The 19,880-nt window shown below is 50.1% G+C and overlaps 7 protein-coding genes across 7 annotated transcripts; 1 reads left to right on the forward strand and 6 right to left on the reverse strand.

Annotated features, from left to right (window-relative positions):
• Window positions 1–136: 136 nt before the first annotated feature.
• Window positions 137–2,308, reverse strand: nop9 (RNA-binding RNA processing protein NOP9; the record flags this gene model as incomplete). The annotated part of the gene is made up of 1 exon (XM_056902572.1): window positions 137–2,308. The coding sequence occupies one exon, from the start codon at window positions 2,306–2,308 to the stop codon at window positions 137–139; it is 2,172 nt and encodes a 723-aa protein (XP_056747859.1).
• Window positions 2,309–2,521: 213 nt separating this feature from the next.
• Window positions 2,522–4,237, reverse strand: N7537_011519 (RCC1 domain-containing protein; the record flags this gene model as incomplete). The annotated part of the gene is made up of 1 exon (XM_056902573.1): window positions 2,522–4,237. The coding sequence occupies one exon, from the start codon at window positions 4,235–4,237 to the stop codon at window positions 2,522–2,524; it is 1,716 nt and encodes a 571-aa protein (XP_056747860.1).
• A 276-nt stretch (window positions 4,238–4,513) lies between these two features.
• On the forward strand, window positions 4,514–7,036 carry N7537_011520 (Golgi transport complex subunit COG3; the record flags this gene model as incomplete). The annotated part of the gene is made up of 4 exons (XM_056902574.1): window positions 4,514–4,737; window positions 4,791–5,130; window positions 5,183–6,202; window positions 6,257–7,036. The coding sequence occupies 4 exons, from the start codon at window positions 4,514–4,516 to the stop codon at window positions 7,034–7,036; spliced, it is 2,364 nt and encodes a 787-aa protein (XP_056747861.1).
• A 274-nt stretch (window positions 7,037–7,310) lies between these two features.
• Window positions 7,311–12,307, reverse strand: bck1 (uncharacterized protein; the record flags this gene model as incomplete). Its single annotated transcript, XM_056902575.1, has 2 exons — window positions 7,311–7,526; window positions 7,593–12,307. 2 exons carry the CDS (start codon window positions 12,305–12,307, stop codon window positions 7,406–7,408), a joined length of 4,836 nt encoding a protein of 1,611 aa, XP_056747862.1. The 3' UTR covers window positions 7,311–7,405.
• A 136-nt stretch (window positions 12,308–12,443) lies between these two features.
• On the reverse strand, window positions 12,444–12,854 carry N7537_011522 (uncharacterized protein; the record flags this gene model as incomplete). Its single annotated transcript, XM_056902576.1, has 2 exons — window positions 12,444–12,633; window positions 12,844–12,854. The coding sequence occupies 2 exons, from the start codon at window positions 12,852–12,854 to the stop codon at window positions 12,444–12,446; spliced, it is 201 nt and encodes a 66-aa protein (XP_056747863.1).
• A 691-nt stretch (window positions 12,855–13,545) lies between these two features.
• On the reverse strand, window positions 13,546–15,447 carry N7537_011523 (Major facilitator superfamily domain general substrate transporter; the record flags this gene model as incomplete). Its single annotated transcript, XM_056902577.1, has 4 exons — window positions 13,546–14,480; window positions 14,533–15,146; window positions 15,198–15,267; window positions 15,375–15,447. 4 exons carry the CDS (start codon window positions 15,445–15,447, stop codon window positions 13,546–13,548), a joined length of 1,692 nt encoding a protein of 563 aa, XP_056747864.1.
• Window positions 15,448–17,728: 2,281 nt separating this feature from the next.
• Window positions 17,729–19,607, reverse strand: N7537_011524 (alpha-keto acid decarboxylase family protein; the record flags this gene model as incomplete). Its single annotated transcript, XM_056902578.1, has 4 exons — window positions 17,729–17,818; window positions 17,870–18,077; window positions 18,131–19,358; window positions 19,415–19,607. The coding sequence occupies 4 exons, from the start codon at window positions 19,605–19,607 to the stop codon at window positions 17,729–17,731; spliced, it is 1,719 nt and encodes a 572-aa protein (XP_056747865.1).
• Between the last annotated feature and the right edge of the window lie 273 nt (window positions 19,608–19,880).

Genomic DNA, 19,880 nt, shown 5'->3' on the forward strand with positions numbered 1-19,880 from the left:
GGGCAAATGCGTAGTGGGGAGCCTATTTCCCCACTACAATAGATATAAAGCAATAAAACAATTGAATGCATGAACGCCTTTTTGTATGAGTACATGTGTATTTCGTCCAATATGTAATTCTATCACCAGTATCTCTTCACCTGCTAGCCACCGCAGTTTGGTTCGCACCAGTAGCGCCAGCATCGGCCGCTTCCTTGGCTGCTGCATAACGGGCCCGAGCCTGCTCAATCTTAGACTTGGGACGTTCGGCGCCTTCATTGCCCTCGGTTCGCTCCTCAAGGCCCTTGGCCTTGTGAGTCCAATCGCGTCGGCGGCGCTTGAAAAGATCCATTGACCAGTTTCGCCAGACTGCGCGACCCACAAAGGAATCGCGGAGCTCCTGTTCATGCTGCTCAAGCTCTTGCGCCATGCGCTCCTTGACAAAGAAGATATCCTTGGTTGCAGTCCAGAGCGCATCCACCACGTGTGACCCACTGCTGCTCAAGGCAAGAGGTGTGAGGTGGCCCTGGAAACGGATGGTGAGCTGTCGCCGGATTTGGGGCGTGGAGGTTGTGGAAGTCAGAGCCTGTTGGAGAACGCGGGAAGAGGTGGGTTCTTGGGCAAGTTGTACGATGGTTTCGGATGACTGGGCTAGGAGACTCGTGTAGACAAGTTGGCTGAGAGGGCCAGGAACGGTCAACATAGCCTGTACCAGCAGAGAGCCATGCAGTTTCTCTGCTTTCTCGGCTGCAGATACCGGGGGTGGGCCCCGTGGCTTGCGCTCTTTTCCGTCGTTGTCCTCGTCCATATCATGGTCTTCAGATTGTGGGGCCTTGTTCTCGGAGGGGTTGAATTTGAGCATCTGTTGCAGTCGGATAACAGGATCCTGGCTATAAGCGCCCTCGAGTGCTTCGGCAAGAGGCTTTGTGTCGACGCCACGGACCACACACCGCTCGATCAACATTTTAGGGACAATGAGTCTTGACCGTTCAATCAGGCCCGGAACTTCGGGGATAATGTTGGTCAGGGCAATCTTCAAGTCATCCTTGCCGAGTCTTTCTAGCATCCGAAGAACCACATATCCAGCGGTACTATTGCGAGAGAGGGAACCGATTCGGTCACCCAAGTTGTTCCTGTAAAGGTTTTTGAATGATTTACCAGGAAGGTATCGCACCATCGTCTCTAACAGGCGAGAACCCACTGGGTCGTATAGGAGACCACGAATGAAAGCCGCGCTTTCGGATTCTTCCTCAAACGACTCATCGGGAACAAGTCTTCGGATGGTCGACTTAGGATCTTTGGCGCTGGACTTTCCGAAATGCGAAAGCTCCAGGAACAAAAGCACCTGAAGCACAGGATTTCCAACTGGATGAGTAGCCAGGGCTCGGAGATAAACATCATCGAGACCGGAAACCATGTCGGTCATGATCTTCTTGAGTGCCGGCTCAAACGCCTCTGGAACCGCGTGTTTCTCGGCTTTCGACTTGCCTGCCTTCTCCTCGCCCTGAACCGTCGGAACCTCAATTCTTTCCTTCTTGCGACTTGCGACAAACGACTCATTTGACGTGACATCAACCGGCTCGCCTGCAAGAACCAGCAGTAGCACTCGGATTGTGTGCGACGCAAATCGCTCCGTCAACAGATAGCCCCAATTTTCCTTCAATTCCTCAATAACAGCCATAAACATTTCTGCGAGCGACAGCTCCGGCTCTTCCTCTGCTTCTTCGTCCGACTTTTTGTGTTGAGATTTCGTCTTTTGCATGACGGCAGGCGCAGCGTGAATGAAAAGTGTCTCACAGCAATGACTGGCGAAGCGATGCTGCACTAGGTGGAGGAAGTGACCGATAAATTTACTGAATATCCGGCGCAGTTGGCGCGCGTCTGACATTGATATCAATTTCTCCATGAGTCTCGAACAGCCCTGACTGCAGGCAATCTTTAACTCCTTGCCACTGGCCTCCGAGTACACACTGTCGACAAACAAGCTGCGCTCTTCGGCATCCTGGAACTGGTTTAGCTCCAGCATTTCGTTGGCGCGCTGGAAGTACTCGGACTCCTCCTCGTCTAGAAGACCGTAGAAAACCATGTCTCCATCGTTATTAGGTTGCTCGCCTTCCTGCTCTTCGCCCTGGTCAAGGGGAATATAGTCCTCATTTTCGGCAATTTGGATGTTATCGTTGGCCTCGTTGGTCTCGTCCGCGTCGTCGGCAGAGGGCTTCATTCGTTTCGCGACCGGTTCTTCCTGAGTTTCCTCGAACTTTCTCTTGGAATCATCTTTTTGGGCTTTCTTTTCGGCCCTGCGGCCTCTCTTTTGTTGTTCACGAGGCATTATGGCGGTGTGTCGTGAGGGAAAACGGAGTTGAAGCGCTGGAAATTTTTTGGATAAGCGGTGGCCCAAGCGTCTCCGCGGTGATAAGAGTTTGGTTTGTTTGCAACACCGGCTATTCTATAAGACCAAAACAATAGGCCGATTATTGAGTAGAGCAAATTATAATTGGATTTCATATGGCATCACTAATATACAGGTTTCATTTTGTATCCTTTAAACTGCAGAATAAATGGCAGAGACATGGCGCCCACATTCAACACGCTGTTCCATGCTCACATTGCGCTTCCCGACCTTGCCCTTGTGACGAGGCATGATCTGCAATCGCGCCTCAGCTTGGGTCTTCTTGTTTTCGGGGGGTGCGTTGATGTAGGTGGGCTTGGGTTGGTTGCTTCGCCTTCCTGTTCCAAGCTGGAAATGCTCGTTGCCTCCCCACCAGAGTACATCATAGCCCCAGTCTTTAGATTGATCCAAAGAGTCCTTGGTAGTCTTACTGACACTGGTCTTGTTGTCCAAAATAGTAGAGACATGAGTTGTACCGACAGACATGGCCCTAATGCGGATAGGGGTCATTTGCTTTGTCTTCTCGTCATACTCGCTCATACCGCTTAGAGCTTTCACTTTGGTGGGCGAATCCTGCAAGTGAACCCATCTGCCATTGCCGAGAGTACCCCAAATTCCCCTACCACAGGCCCATGTGTCTGCAGTTACATGTCCAAGATCATGAACATTGGCAGCCTCTTCTTCATGCCCCAGAATGCGCTTGGAATCGATGGAGAAGAAGGTGTTGGCGCCACCAGCAGCAATGCTGGTAACCTTAGGTAGGTAGAGGTTTCTTCTATATAGTTTTTGAACCTTCATAAGGAAAGGAACATCCTTGAAAGGCTTCTCGGGCTCAAAATCAACACCCAATTGGCCAAATGAGTTGTCACCAAAGCCAAACATACGGCCATCTTTGGTTAGCGCCAGCGAGTGGTAGTCGCCACAAGCAATTTGAACAATCTTGGAGCCCTTAAGAGCTGCAATTTCATGGCAGGCATCTGCTGGCCCCTTGGGTCTGGTGGACCAGGTAAGTCCCTCCACACCGAGTTGACCAAGCGAAGGGTAGTTTTCGGTGGATGACGCCGCAGAGAAGACCCGACCAGAGCTTGTGAGAAGCAGCACATGTTCCTGGCCTCCACAGATTGTAGTGACCTTTTCACCAAGATTCAAAGATGGGTGCAGTACACGGTAGCTCAGATTAGACTGATTGGGCCAGAATGGAACCCAAGAGCTTTCCGTTGTCTTTGGGCCGGTGCTTTGTCCGTCCTTGGATGTGGGCAGTGAGTATACAGTCCCATCCGAGGATAGCGCGATGATTCGACTTTCGGACAAAGCGAGTGAGGTGAGATTCTTGCCGGTCAGAGTCACCGTGGGTTTGAAGTCCGACTCGGAGTACGCCTGGCCCCATTGAACTAGATCTCCGTTCTCGGTGATTGCTGCACCTGACTTTTCCTCGATCTTGAGATCTCTCAGCACCTGGCCGTCAAAGTACTTGAAGCGCCGAGGAATCTTGATGTCGGTATCTTTGGATCCCGGATCCACCACACGATAAACGTTCGAGCCCCATGTGTAGACGGCGGGGCTTTTCAGGCTTCGTTTTTCTTGAATGAACTGAGCTTGGAGATCGTTGACATCAACGGGCTCTTTCTTCGTAACCTCTGTGTTACTGATCCAAGCCTCCTTTCCACCATCAGCCAAGTATGAGTATCCCAAAAAGGCTGCAGTTCCTGTCACAGCAAATCCGAGAGAATTGCGGATCCAGTGCGATGACGGGCCTGGCTTTTGCGATTGACTGCTAGCAAATCGGGACCATGGCGCATTTACTGACTGAGCCGTCGAGTTTCTGAGGGGACGAAAAGCGAGGACGGAGTGCGTCGCGGGCCGTCGCATTTGATTTTTCAACATTGTAGATGATGGCTGGATCACCAGCTAGAGCATAACCAACCTGCAAAGGTAAGATGATATCCGGGGAAGCTCTCAATGCCGCGCCTGTGATTTGTTGCAGCATCCAGGCGGGAGCTCCCGGCAGAATCCATCTCGGAGTTGACCACATCACAGTTGGACTTCAATATCAAACTTGGCCTGAATTTCACTCTGGATAAAGTTGATAGAGAGAAATGAGCTGCGGGCTCACTCCTATCACACTCCCTGGGCCTTGACCGCACCATGTCTTCCACAAAGCAGCAGCGTGCCCGCCGCCAAACCGCCCCCTCTGGCCCGCCGCGCAAACCCACCGCCAAAGAAACTCAATCAAGCCTCCAAGCATTGGACGAGAAGTCACCCAGCGCTTCTGTGTGGAAAGCGCCAGGATGGACCAACGAACTTGAGTTTTCGCAATGGCTTAATGATGTCAAGGGTGACTTGATCGAGGAGAGCTATGACGAGTACCAGTATGATCGACATTGGACGGTGATCGGAGGTGTACTAATTTACTCTCCTGTAGGAACTGCTTGGATGAACTCGAACAATCTAAAGAGCACATTGACGAAATCTTAACGAACACCCTGACCCTTCTGGATGACCTATCTAGCTTGTCCGAATCATTCAAATCGGTCGAGACCCAAACGTCGAACTTCGAGAAACAATGTCAGGGGCTTTTGTCTGCCCAGGATCGGGATACAAAACTTGCGAATGGCATCCAGAACAACCTCCACTATTACGATTTCTTAGACCCAGCGTCGCGGCGGCTGAATGCTCCCGGCGCGGGGAGTACAGTTCGCGACAAGGAATTCTCAGATATGTTGAGGCGTCTGGACGTGTGCTTGGATTATATGGAAACACATGTGAGTGAGCACGTCGTAGATATTTATGCGGCTACCGCTTACCTCTACGCAGCCGGATCAAAAAGAGGCAGAAGTCTATCGCTCGAGATACCGCTTACTGCTAACGCGTGCCTTGACCCTTATCCGCGGCAACTTTGTATCTTCACTTAAGGATATTTACCAGAATGTCTCCAAAAAGATTTCAGATCAGCAGTTGAACGACACAGCTTTGTCGGCTCTCCTGTATGCCAAGTTCAGGGTTGGAGCACCTGAGCTGAAGCAGATTGGAGTCGAGATTCAAAAGAGAGCTGTGCCCCCGCTCAACCCAGATCAAAATAACGAAGCTGAATATCAAAGTCTGATGAATGAGCTGCACAGCAATTACTCGGCTACCCGTGCAAAGCTGATCATTCCGCTTGCTCGCAAGAAGCTCGGCGAAATCACACAGACGCCTAGTTCGTCCAAGGACCTCGTTGCGTTTGCTCGAGCTAGTATCAGTTATATTCGTGGTCTGTGCCTAGACGAATATGATCTATGGGGGGAATGGTTCCACGGACAAGGAGGCTTGTATGACTTCCTTGAGACGCTATGCGAACCACTTTATGATCACCTTCGTCCACGGATTATACACGAGTCTGATATCGTCAAGCTATGTCAGCTGTGCAATCTATTGCAGACTCGCTATTTCTCAGACCCAGAAGAAGAACTAGAACAAGTCGAGACGAACCATCTTGACTTCTCTGTTTTGATCCAGCCCGCTCTGCAAGACGTCCAGGCCAGACTTGTCTTCCGTGCTCTGGCTGTTCTGCGCGATGAAATCGAACGATACAAACCTCGCCCAGAGGACACCGATTACCCCATGCGCAACCGACAGGTATCTCTGACTGTATCAGACACTCAGATCTCGGGCAAGAAAGACACATCTGCGGATACACTAATCGACATGACGGCCAAACAAGGCGACGACACAGGCGAATCTACACAAGAGACAGACGGAAAATGGGACTTTGAGACCCAGACTGCCCTAAAGGGTTGGTATCCGACCCTGCGAAAAGCAATCTGGCTCCTGAGTCGGATATACCGCCTAGTGAATGTAATATGCCTTCCCGTAATAACTAGAACCACCTACCCATACTGACTATCCCAGTCCACCGTCTTCGACGACCTAGCCCACCAAATCGTACACCAAACAACCCTCTCCCTTCAAAACGCCAGCACCCTAATCTCCACCAAAGCCACACCAGCCGACAGCCAACTCTTCCTAATGAGCCACCTCCTAATCTTAAAGCAACAAATCGTCGCCTTCGACATCGAATACGTCTCCGCCGACATCTCGTTTGACTTCTCCGGCATGACAAGTACATTCTGGGAGCTGCGCGAGCGCGGCGGCCTCTTCAACCCGCGCAACTTGATGCGCCTCGTCGGCCACGGCCTCGTCCCGCGCGTCGTGGAGAACATGCTCGACGCGAAAGTCGAGTTGGATGGTCGCCTTCGCACAGTCATCAACGACTTCATCAATGCCTTTGCTGCGCGCATGACCGCCTCGCTGCCGGCTCAATTCGTTGATTCTCGCAATCTGGCCCGCGGCGAACTTATCCTTCCTTCTTGCCGCACTATCGAGAAGGAGATGCCGGGTCTGCGTAAGGTCCTGAATGCGTATATTGACGACACGCGTATGAAAGAAACACTTGTTGGGGCGGTCCAGGACCGCACTATCCAGATTTATGAGGATTTCTTTGAGAAATATACTTCCTCCGAGAAGACCAAGGGCAATTTTGTTAGTAAGAAAGGGAAGGGTCGGGATGATGCTGTCTGGGATGTTAATACCTTTGCCGAATGGTGCGAGGGTGTGTTCCGTGTCGGCGTCGCTGGGTTGCAGGCTGACATCCCCGAGGACGATGACGATCTCCTAAGCACCAGCTCTTAGGATTTGGATTCGTTCTTATGATCTTTTTTTGATATCCGCTTTTCGAGCATAGATACCATGTTGAATTGAGCACTTTTGTACATGTACAAGCTGAAGAATTGTATAAATTCTTGTTAGTCCTGACAGCAATTCTTACTTGTTGTAGTGTATCATAAGCAGACTGTAAAGAGGGAATAATCCAGTTCCCCCTGGTAAATGATATTATCCACAAATCTCAGGAAAAAATATATACAGCTGATCAAAGAATCCAGACGACAAATCTCGCTTGAAGCATGTCAAAAAAAGGGTATGTGCGGTCGATAGGAGAAAACGCAAAATCGTGAAGTTACTCCGAACCCAACGAAACAAGCAAAATCAAACCAAGGGAATTCAAAGAACATCGCGAATCTTCGCGTACAATTCCGTGTCTAGGAAGTTATAGTTCGCATCGGACTCGCAGAAGGGATGGCGGGTGAGCAGGGTTCCGGCAGTAGGACGTTCAGCCGAGTCACTGGGAAGATGTTAGTAAAGAAAATTCCAAAAACCAAGGTGTGGAAAGCGGTCCATGAAAACTTACATTGTAAAGCAATCGTACATGAATGCAAGAGCCGCGGGACTAATGTTCATAGAAACATCATCGGGAATCGGTGGAGCCTGGCTCAGACTGCCGAGTTTGAAGATAGCGCCAATGGCCTCCTCCTTGCTCCATGGTCGACGGCCCGCGAACATCTCCAGCACCACACAGCCAAGGGACCATATATCGACCTTGGCACTGTAGCCCTGGCCCTGGGACTGAATGACCTCCGGGGCCATCCAGAAGACAGAGCCTTGCATGGAGTTGGATGAGTCGTTGCCGTAGATGTCGTCTGTTTTCTTGGAGATGCCGAAGTCGGAGATCTTGCATGTGCCATCAAGATCCAGGAGGATGTTGTCGGCTTTCAAGTCACGGTGGAGGATTCCCTTATCGTGCAGGTATGCCAGTCCGCCCAGGGTTTGCCGCGTCAGTGATCTCACGACACTTTCTTCGAATTTACCATGCTTACGTAGACAGCTTCCGACAGATCCACCGGAGATATACTCCAGATAGATGGATATGGAGAATTCACCACGCTCGCATCCAAGATACTGCACGATGTTGGGGTGTTCGAGGTGCTGCATCGTGTCGATCTCCTGATCCAGGGCGGCGACCATCTCCTTGACACGGTCTTTGTCTGCCCCTGCAATTCGGGGATTGATCTCGACCAATTTGACTGCCAAGACTTCACCATTGTCTGCGTTCATGCCTAGGTATACGCGACCATAAGTACCCTTGCCGATGAGTTGACCACGGATGATGCGGAAAGTAGGCTGTCGCTGAGGAACAGGCCCGGTATTGGACGCCACTTGGGCGCTGTTTTGCGGGATCGGATCGAGTTGGCTAAGCCGGGTGCCTGGCCTGGGCCTGATTTGCATAATTTTGGCGCCAAACATCTTGGTACTCTTTCGGCGCAGAAGATCACCCGACCTTTGGGGACCAGCAGTGCTAATGCTGTTCGTTCGGTTTGCTCCCTGGGCCACCTGTCGAATGGATTTCATGCGAGAGAGTCCGCCGCCTCCGCCTCCATTACGAGCAAGTTTCTGTCGAGCAAAATTGGCAGGTTCAGGTGGTCTCACCGGAGCTGTATCAGGCGCATGGGTTGCATGAGGCATAGGTGGCGGGGCCTCCTTTTTCACGTCATGTTCGTTGATAGCCTTGGTATTGGGCGATGAGGGCTCATCCAAGTAAGGAGCGTCAAGATCAACGTCAGGGAAGAAGTCATCGAGATGGTCGATAACGCCCTCGACAGCAGGTCTACTTGCCCAGATATCTCGGGCAAATGACTCCCGCCGTAGTGGTCCAGGTCTCTCATCTTCAGGCGAGACTGGTCCCCAGGTACTAGAAACTGGTTCCTTCCCATCAGATGCCTCTCCGCTGGAACTGGGACCGGCAGTGCTTGGAGATTTGAATCTGACGGACAACTTTGATCTTAACTGATCTTTTGTGTTGACAGTGAGCGATGGCCTCTCCGACTTCTTTTCGGCCTCAGCTTGCGCTTCTCTCTGTTCCTCCTGGGCCCTGGAGGGTCGGACTTGGAATAGACCATCGTCCGAGTCATCATCTGAGTCATCATCTGATTCCTGTTGCTGCTGAGGAGTTCGCTGGAAGGATACCTGATTCTCTTCAAAGTCGAACTCTGGGCCAAACGACTTGTGAGATTGCAACCCTGGTCTCGGTGGGTCTTCAGAAACAGGCTTTTGGGGCGACTGATTGGCAAACGAGACAGGCGGTTTCTCGCGTTCCGTGGCCATCTTCGAGTCGGGCCTCGAAGACTCTGAAACATAGTCAGCGGGAGATCGATCAGGCCGCGCTGTGTCATGCATATACTGACCAAGGGTTGTTCTACTTGAAAATGTTCCAGTAGAATCAAATGATCCTGGTCGCTCAGACTCGGAGCTTGCACTGTCTTGAGTGTTGGCTGAAGGCTTAGATGTAGCCGGTACCGAAGGCAATGGCGTGCCAACGGCACTTGTAATGCGGCCAACGCTGGCAATTGCTGCGCCCAATGACGGCTGCAACCGGTTTTCGCGGCTTTCACGAGTGGTGGGTCTTCTGCTGAGAGAATTGACCTTAGTAAGAGTGTTGGACTCGATTGGCGCTGTTGGAGGTTTACGAAGTGGTACAAGCGAATCGCCCTTCTTCTCATCATAAGGCGAGATACGAGGACTGTCAAAGTCAATGATCTCGTTTCGCCTGTACCCGGTGTCACTGTAGGCATTCTTATTCTGCTGAGACAGCGGCATTTTGGTTTGCAAATACTGTTTTTGTTTGCGCTCGACTTCACGGAGATGCTCCTCATGACGAGCGAGCAAATCAGATTTGTCAGACCCAAGAGCTTGGGTTGCATCCTGTACAGGCTCTGCCGGGGATGCCCTCCCTGCCGAAGCCTTGAGAGTAGTTTGCCGAGAGCCCAACAATGGAGATTCTGGTCTAGTGCGATGCGGTGATAACCTGTTAAGGGCATCTTCGTCCAAGGGCTTCCTGTGGACCTGGTGGTGTGTTGCCGTGGGAGAGATATTGGACTTGTCTGTGAATGAAACTCCCAGGCCATCGACTCGAGGAGTATTAGATGGCATGGGAAGCATAGGAGTCCCTCGTACAAATAGCTTGAGAGAACCGTATGCATCCGACTTGTTTCGACGCGACTGTGCGAGGTTTGCGTCACTCATGGGATCCTCATGCTCACTCTGCCCGGGCTGAGTGAGGTAAATCTGGGCATTGGTCGGGTCGATCGCGAGGCTTTCACAGATCCCGTTACGCAACGACTCGTAAGAGTCCAGATCGGAGATGTCAACCAAGCGGAAATTCAAGCCATCCGTGGTGACAAATACCCATTTTTTCGTCTTTGTGGTCGCCGTGGATGGACGCTCACCGACCGACATGTCGCTGGAGTTGTAAGAAGGTTTTATATAAGGGAGGTAGGCCTCATTCGGGCGAGTTTCCGGGCTCGTCGTAGGTGACGAGTCTTCATGCTGCTGATCAGAAGATGGCTGGTTGGAAGTAGTTTTTGCCTTCTTCTTCAGAATGTTGGAGAAAAAGCCTTTGTGTTCTTTGGAGTATGAAGACGAGGCTTGGTCACTCCATTGCCGACCAGAGGCATCTTGAGGCGAGGGACGAGCACCCTCTGGGCCTTGCCTCCGAGTATCATAATCTTGGCCTTGTCTACGTGAATCATAGTACCGGCCTGTGGCGCCCCGACTGAATCCGGGGATCGACTCAGTGCTATTGCCCCGGGAGTGATCATACTGTCTCAACGTAAGATCCCCGGTGGATGATGAAAAAGCTCCTGTATAAGCGGGCGACGCATGCTGCAGGGCTGGGCTACCACTATTTGGACTTTCTTCATGGGGCCGAAGAGATGATCCCTGAAAAGTGCCCGATTCACTGCTCATGGATGGACTCTGGCGTCGATGGTCGGTGTTCATCCCCGACAAGGCGGTGCGGGTATACTCGGACCGCAAATGGTCAGCCCGCATCCAATTTTCTCGTGCCGGGGAGTCATTGTATCTCGGCGAATCGTGACCAGCAGGGACCGGCATGGTAACCGAACGTTGCCCAGGCTGCTTTTGGCCGTGGTTGGAGACGTGCAATGCACTCAGATGATCCGGACTCACATCATTGACACCAGGGATAGGGCCCGCAGAGCGTGGCTCGGGAAAATTATTGGAGAAGTAAGCTGAACTAGTCTCAGGGAACGCAGTCGCCGGCGGCTGCGTCTGATTCAGTGGTGTAGAGACGGTATAGTCTTGCGAACCATCATGGATTTGACGGATCAATTTGCGCATACGCTTTCCTTCATCTCGTTCCCGGCCAGGTTCCCATTTTTTGCCACTCCGGCCGACCTCCTTTGCCAATTGAGGATAAACCACTTGATGCATTTTTCCAAGATTTCCACGCCCGCCAGATCCATGTCCAAGCTCGAGAAAGTCAGCGCCTTCAAGCTCCAAGGCTTTGAATGTTTCCTGCCAATCGTTGGAAAATCCATTCTTCGCAAGCCAGAGGAGCACGCGATCCAATGGCCACTGGATCGCAGCTTCACTGTGAGATAAACCACCCAGCGAAGCACCGCTGGGATTATGGCGGTGGCTTGTAGTTTTGACAAGTTCGGTATTTTGAGCTGTCGCATGCTGCTGCGGACTGTCGTTGGACGTTAACTCATGAATGTTGCCATGAAGGGCGTAGGGCGAAGAAACAGTGCGGCCACCTGGGGTCTGGGGAAGGCTTGGGTCTGTTTTATACGGGATGGAAGTATTGATGTGATCGTGCATTTGGCTGAGACCCAACCGTTGTCTCTCGGCATTGGTGTGCGCATATGGATCATATGGAGCAGCTCTTCCATGGGGATCGAACAACCCTGGAATGCCAACGCCAATGGTATCATTCCCCGGTATGTAAGTTGCCGATGTCATAGGCTGATGGTCATGACGCGGAGGAATTATCGACAACTGTGCTGGTGGGCGACCGTATGTTAGATGCTGGTTTGGTGCGGGGGCAAGAGGTGGCGGCGGTGGGAAGCCTGGATTCAGCGGCGGTCTGCCCCAGTTTTGCTGCCACCCTGTTTGGGCTCCATAGGTCGCCCCCGGAGGCGGGCCAGGAGGAGGAGGTGGCACTATTGTTTGGGCTTGTGGGTGTCGAGGCGGAGGCGGAGGCAGGTTCATGTGTTGTGTTTGAGAGGAAGGCGGGGGCCCCGGGACATACTGCTGACGACCATCCATTGTGATAGCCGATGCACTAGATTTGCCTGTTGGCTGTAGTTATATCGCGCTATCTCGACTGCGACGTCCTTCTAAGGAGGCGTTTGGGCAGAGGTGGTTTTGGGGGTTGGTCAGGTATAATCATTAACGCATCATGCTAGACGCCCCAGGCACCAAACAGACGGTCGGATTTGAGGACTGGATATTCGGTCTCGTTGATCGCTTCGGAAAGGCAGAAATGAAGCGAATTTAGGTCGTCAGTGCGTGAGTTGGCATGGTTCGGTTCGGCGTCGCCGATGTTATCGCAGCTCTTGGGATTGCGGAACAGACCGAGATCGCGCGACGGGCTGGTACAAAGCCAAGATAATCTCAATAATCGACTCAAATGAAGAAAAATGTCTTTTGAATTCAATACATGGTTAGTCACCTGTCGAGGAGCTCTCAAGGGATTTGGAGGGCTGATGCGATTGGGTCGAAAGATTGGAAGATTGGAATCAAAAAAGGTCGAATGAAATCCAAGCAAGTGGAAGCGAACACAGAACACCACAACTCCTTACTTCCGACGCATTTCGGGAAACGAATGGAACTCACCGAGAATTCTGGAAGGGATAATATATCAAATGGCATATGAAATTGGCGTTTATATTGCTTTGATGTCTTGAGAGGGCTCGTCACGTGGCTCTTGGATTTTGTAACTTTCTCTTCCTTTTCAGGGTTATAGCAGAAGTAGTCGTCCTTAGTATCTAGGACACAGTACACAGTTAGAAAGAACAGTATAACATACGGAGTACTTTTCAATACTTTCTGCATGGGATACCGTCCAGACCCCTTCCGAGACCCTGAAATCTCCTAATCTCACCTTCGGTGGCCCGTGATCACCTAGCACCCGTTACGCGCCAATAACAGCCCTGTGGCGTCTGTCTTCGTTTTTGACCTGCTCTCTAGAAACGTTGGATGAGACATTCATGGTTTAGTGTGCCCCTATAGTTTCCATGGCCCGGAATACTAGTGTTAGCAAATCTTCTACGGAGTTCTCCGTACTTTTACTACTAGAAGTAATAGAGCCCAAAGTCTGTCACTTGGAAAACAGAGTTAAAAAGGCATAAATAAATTAAATTATATTGCGCTAGTAGCCCAACAGAATACCTGTGAGGATTGTTTTGAGAAGTCATAAACATTCACAATTGCGGACATCAAGTGTCCCCATTTGTTGTACACAAAAAGTCGAGTCCAAATTTTGAGACTTTATATCTCCAGATCTAGAGAACAGTACCCTTGTTCTGTTCCTTGTCCACCCTGTAATGTCTCCACATAACGATACACGGAACAGCAAGCACAAGAATCGCCGTCGCAGCAATGCAACCGTACTTCTGACTGTAGCCGTAGGCGAAGTTGATCGCATCACGCTCCTCAGTGCCGGGCAGAAATTTCATTTGAGCAACATAGCCACCGGCATAGATGGTAGCCCACTGGTTCTTAGCACTCTCCGGCAAGGCCTCACGTAGTCCCTGGGGGAAAGTATTGGCGTAGATGGCAGCGGAGACGGCATAGCCAATAGCACCACCCAAGTTCGAGAATAAAGAAACCAGCGAGATCATCATGGGGATACCCTCGCGATCAGAGGCACACATGACCGCCATCTGCTCGCCGATGACCATCATACCTCCAGCAAAGGCAATGAAAATTTGACACATGATAACGTATCCGATGTCGCTGTCCAAGCCACGGAAGTGGATCATCAGGCCGGCGCCGAGGGTCATCAATGGAAGAGCGAAGAAGAGACAGCTGTACTTGAACTCCTTCGCGTAGCGGATCCAAAGCCCGAAGATCGGGGACCAGAAACAAGACCCCACTGTATATATAGCTGTCATGTAGCCGGTCATCGTAACATTGAGGTTGTATACGACCATCACGAAGTAGTAGTAGTACAGATCCCAGGAGTAGAAGCTGAAATAGAGGATAGCCGAGAGACCACAGGCGCCAAAGACGGTGCGGTCCCTAAAGAGCTGGTAAGGGATGAAGTGATTGCGGGCGAACCATTTTTCCCAGGCTGCAAAGACGAAGAAGAGGCAGAAGCCAATAACCAGGGGCGCGATAAAGGCGGCCTCGCCGTATTGGGCACGGCCGTAGTTGGCCAAGCTGAAGGGAAGGAGGAACAAGATGAAAGCCGCCATCAGGATGAAGGCACCGATAACTGCAAATTCGGTTAGTGGCTTATTAAGAACAGAGGAAATATCTATACTCACTATCAAACTCATGCAAGTAGTGAACGATGGACTGCATGGTAGTCCGGCCGCTAACTGGACGCCGCAAGATACCCATCTTCCGGGCCTTGTTCTCGTAGTACTTAAAGACACCAGCCAGGGGCAGGAAAACAAAGGGCATGATAATAGCAAAAGAGCCGTAGGCCCAGCGCCAGTTGGAAGTTTTCAGGAAATGCGTAGCAGCCAGGGGACCCGTGAACGATGTGCAGATAAAGGGCGTGGATGCAAAGGCAAAGGCGAAGGCATGGTTGCGCATACCCGAAGTATCAGCAATGAAGATGTCCAGGATGATATAGATCGCATCATATCCAACCCAGTACAGAACGTAGCCGGCAGCGTAACTGTTGGCATTGTTGCAAGCAGCAAGAATGATAATACCGAGGATATACACGCCCGTGAAGATGATGAGACCTTCAGCACGTCCCCATAGTGTCAAGATCTTTCCGATGGGGAGCTTGAGAACTCCACCGACAATGCTTGCCAGAATGGTGGCTGTGCTGACCTGAGAAGCATTCTGGAAGTTGGAATACGCATAGTAGAGGACGTTGGAGCCAATAGAGGAATGCAAAGCCAGCATAAAGAAGCAGATCCAGATCCTATAAATGTTAGAGTCTAGTTCGTCCGTCGTTCGTTTTCATGGTATTTACCAGGCGTAGGTCGCGACGACAGCCTTTTTGCTCCAAACCAAAGCAACGGCCTCAGCCTTGCGCACACCATCTGCAGCATTTGCGCTGACCTCGTCGGGATGTTCCCGGATTTCCTTCTCCGCACGACCCAGGTTGTTCAGGCAATCATCAACCGTATTCTGCTCCACATTTTCTCACTTTCTTGAGTTGGGCGCAGGTTCTCGACGATTGCACGGTCCTTCCGACCACGAGTCAGATTGATGACAACCATGGCTTACAAGCGAGGGTCTGTCTTATAGGGGCAGCCCCGGGAGAAAGGATTGAGACTATGAGAAAGAAAAGAAAATAAAAAGGACGATCCGAGGAGTTCAACTATATATGGATCAATTAAAGAGATTTTTTAGTACATTTATTCCTTTTGGAAGCTAACCAAGAAAGTGTAGCTGAGACTTGTTCATTGTACATCCATGGATACAGGTGGTTAGTGCACCAAAGTACCCGAGATGAAGGGATCAGATAACCCAAGCCATTGACCTAGACAGGAAAAATGGTCCAGTCGCCACTCAACGTAATCTGGAAGAGTGTGAGATTCACCGGTGCTTTTCGCGGCTGAATTATGCCGATACTATTCTGCGCACAATTGGTTTATGGGCCATCGGTCAGGTCCGGCTTGTCTTTAGGGTTTGGCTAGGCAGGTGAAAAAAGCCGTTTTTGCCGGCAGTCGCGGTAGGCTGATTGATTGATTGATTTGCTGCTTTTTTTTTTTTTTTTTTTTTTTTTTCCCTTTTTCGCCATCTATTATTTTCCCAACCTTGTATTTTAGTTGCAACTTGGAAGTAGTAGGTAGATACAACTGGGATATCCAAGGGTACCAAAAAGCACAAGGAAAACACCCTGCTCAAATACTAATCCTTCTACATCATAAACTCCAAGACATATTGCATTACCGGACCCGTGAGACCTCCAATGAAATGCAAAACATTTCGGGCGCCATTGGCATATTTTGCGCGAAGTGGAGAGGAAGGCGACAATCAGATGTTTTTCGGGGCTCCACCCCATATCAGAAGGATGTCACACGACGTAGAGGTGACCTTTTAATAGATACTTTGTCATAACGTCAAGCCTAAGATGGGGTGTGTAAGCTAGAAATGATGAATGGATAGTTACTAGTTTCTGGACTTAGTCATAAGGGTACTGTGTATTTCTATACACTTTCGTATCCATCTTATCAGATGAAGATTATCAGATCAATTCTTAAGGTTCAAACTCAAATGCCGACAGGTGTATGCCGGGCGCTCTCAGGCCATTCGTTCCAAGTTTCCAAGTTTCTCAACTCTCGGCAGACGCGGCCACTACCGAGAGATTTATTTCTTTTCCGGTCTTGGAGGAGCAGATTTTTTTTTCTCTCAGAGTTTGTTTCCTTGCCGAGCCAACCTCGGCGGATCCAGGTCTATATTTTCACACTACGAAGTATAGACAAGTTTTGCTTTGGTCAAAATGTCTCACAGCTTTGCCATAGCGTAATCTGAAGTGTTTACCGCCAGTGTCCATATCTCTTCTTCGCCTTAAGGCTCTCATATAGATTGTTGCTGTCCTCATACTTGCCGGGAGTGGATGGCTCGTTCGGATAAGGTTTTCCTTTTGGCTTAGTCTATTTTTTTTTTTTTTTTTTTTTTTTGCTTTTTATTGTTCCACGTGGATGATGAACCGTACTTTAGTCAAATAAGATTAATACAGCGTCCGAGGGTGAGGCTCTTTGGCTTTTTCTTCTCTCACTGGCAGGCGTACCGACCTTGAAAACCCTAGCAGAGGCAAATATACTTAGAGACGAACCAATTAGAAAGGGAACTCGCATCTGGTAACCTAAATTTCTTCCTGGGAATCTCCAAACAAGGTTCGCCATTCTCGCCAAGCCAACGACTTGACAACATCGAACTAGTTCCACTGAGGTATTGGAGCCTACACATGGAATGCATTAAAGGAAAAGCGCCACTTCCTACTTGTCATGAACATGATGGCATATCCAGCCTTACAAAGAAAGTCTGAATCGCCCCAAGCGATGTGCCAAGTCAAGTCATTGGTTTGGAAAACGAGACGAAGCAACAAGAATGAGCAGGATCCACTCCAGGAACCTTGGAAACATCTGGCTTTGTAGTTCATGCAGCTTTATTTTTGAACATAAGGTGCTTATTTTGACATTGTAGCCGGCGCTATCCTAGCCGAGGACGATGGGTTGGCTCAGCGGTTTGCATATCCCATCTACTTTATAGCTTGGTAGAGCTACGCCGGACATTATTTAATCATGGTAGACTATTAAGAATATGGAAGTTTCATTGTATTTCGTGAGTGAATAGCGGAGATGTTCGTGCTACTCAATAACAAGCGTTATTAAATCAGCTGGTATGTGGCCACTCTATTTCAAAGTAAACGCCGTAAAAGTGGAAAACAAACTGCCAAGGCCCAGATAATCCAGAGTTCAGATATTATGCTGTTTTCGTGTGCATCGTGACATTACGATAATAGGCATAATATGTTCTCGCGCTTCGAATAACTTATTGGCTGTCGTTGCGATGCGCAGCGGCCTCGGCGGTCAACTTCAAGGCCGCAGGGGCATCGTCGCGAGGCATGTACAGCTCGACCAGCTAGATAGTGCGTTAGCAGAGAATTTGAGACTTCGTTGTTTTGATACTCACTCGAAGCTTGTCGGACACGTTGAAATCCTCGTCAGCGAACAGCTGGTTGAGTTCGTCACGGGTCTTGATACGGTAGCCTTGGTAGTTGTCCTTGGCTCCGAAGACTGTGGGAATGTTGGCAAATTCCCACGGCTGGATGTCATTGTAAACTGCGTCCCATCCGTGGATGTATCGCTCGATAGTGTAGCCATCGTTGCAGATAACGAAGCTGGAGATGGTCAGTTTATGAAATGAGACTTATGGGTTGGTAGGGATGCTTACACAATAGGGTTCAGCTTATTCTTTAGAATAGTGCTGAGTTCCTGCACAGTGAGTTGGATACTTCCGTCGCCGATGAAGAGGATGGTTCGGCGGTCTTTCTGCTCCTTAGCAGCAAGAGCAGCACCCTGGCAGGCTCCCATGGAATATCCAATGCTACCCCAAAGAACTTGGCTAATCGCAGTGACGTTCGCGGGGAAGCGAGTTTCCCAGATACCAAAGTTGGCAGTGCCAGTCTCCGTAAGGACGATGTCCTTTTCCCTTAGCCACTGTCCGACGATCGGCCAGAGCCACTTGTGGGTGATGGTTTGGTCGGTAGAGACTTGTTCGCTTTCGGGCAGCCGGTTCGTGATCAGAGGGATATGAGCAGGGATCAGAGGATTCATCCGCTCAACCACCTTCCTCAGAACACCTTTCATGTTGATATCGGGATACTCTGAGTACCGCACTCTCACGAAGGTACTGTGGAAGTCAATGGTGTTCAGCTGTCCAACACGATAAGTGAAACCAGTGGTGTTGAAATCGGACTTGATCGCTCCAATGCTCAGAATGAGGTCAGAGGACTCAACGGCCTCACTGACTCCAGCATTGGACCCGTTACCAGCATAAACACCGCCGAAGTTCTTGTGATCCTCGTTCACGGCTCCCTTGCCCATTGGAGTCACAAAGGTTGGCAAGCCAGACTTCTCCACCAAGTCGCGCACTTCTTCTAGTGCGCGGTGACGAATGGCACAGGCGTCAACCAAGATGACAGGGTTCTTTGCGGCATGGAGATACTTCAGGACAACATCGACAACATAGTCCTCCTTCTCCGGGTCATTCTTAGGCAGTGAAAGATCAATCGGAGTCTTCAGGCGATCACCATTGACCTTGACAGCGACCATATCAGTTGGCAGAGTGATGTACACCGGACGACTACGAATCCAACATTCACGAATCGCGCTGTCGATCAGAGTAGCTGCGTCATGGGGGTCGTTCAGGTGTGCGACATAGCAGGAGATACCCGCGCTCATTTTGCTAAAAACATTGAAATCTCCGTTTCCGAGAGTGTGGTGCAACAACATTCCATCCCTTTGAGACCCCGTGGTGGGCTGGCCAACGATGTGGATGACTGGGACAAATTCGGAGTATGCGCCTGCGATGGCATTGAGGGCGGACAACTCTCCAACACCGAATGTGGTGACAAGGGCACTGATACCATTTACGCGGGCATAGCCATCGGCAGCATAGCCTAAGAGGGACTGGTGTCAGATCCAAATCATTCGGTCGTAGTAAAGCATGTCTTACCGGCATTGAGTTCGTTGCAGTTTCCAACCCAGCTGAGATCACATTTAGGCAGGTAATCCAATGCTGCAAGATTGTAGTCACCGGGTAGACCATGCACTGAGCGGATTCCAACTTCACGGAGACGTCGGAATAAGTACTCGGCAACGTCGATGGGATTCTCTAGCTCCCTGGTGGCAATATCGGTAGTTGCCATGATGAATTGATGTGCTTGGGGGTGGATAAATAGATGGAAAGATAATGATGAAATGGTGAGAGGTGAAACTAGAGGGATGAGAGGTGTTATATACCAAAGAACATGAGTTTTCTTGCTTCCTTGATGGCAAAGGTGAGACCATTAACTACGTCATTGGTTTGATGTCATACCACCACTTTGCTATTTTTATGATATTGGATGTTGTGCTCAAATGTTATTTAGAGACTAGAACTCAAAAGATAAGAGATTTGTTTTATTATTTAGGATCTTTAA

The sequence above is a fragment of the Penicillium hordei genome (assembly GCF_028827395.1).
Source record: "Penicillium hordei strain IBT 12815 chromosome Unknown utg000006l_segment0_segment0, whole genome shotgun sequence".
NCBI classification, from domain to species: Eukaryota; Fungi; Ascomycota; class Eurotiomycetes; order Eurotiales; family Aspergillaceae; genus Penicillium; species Penicillium hordei.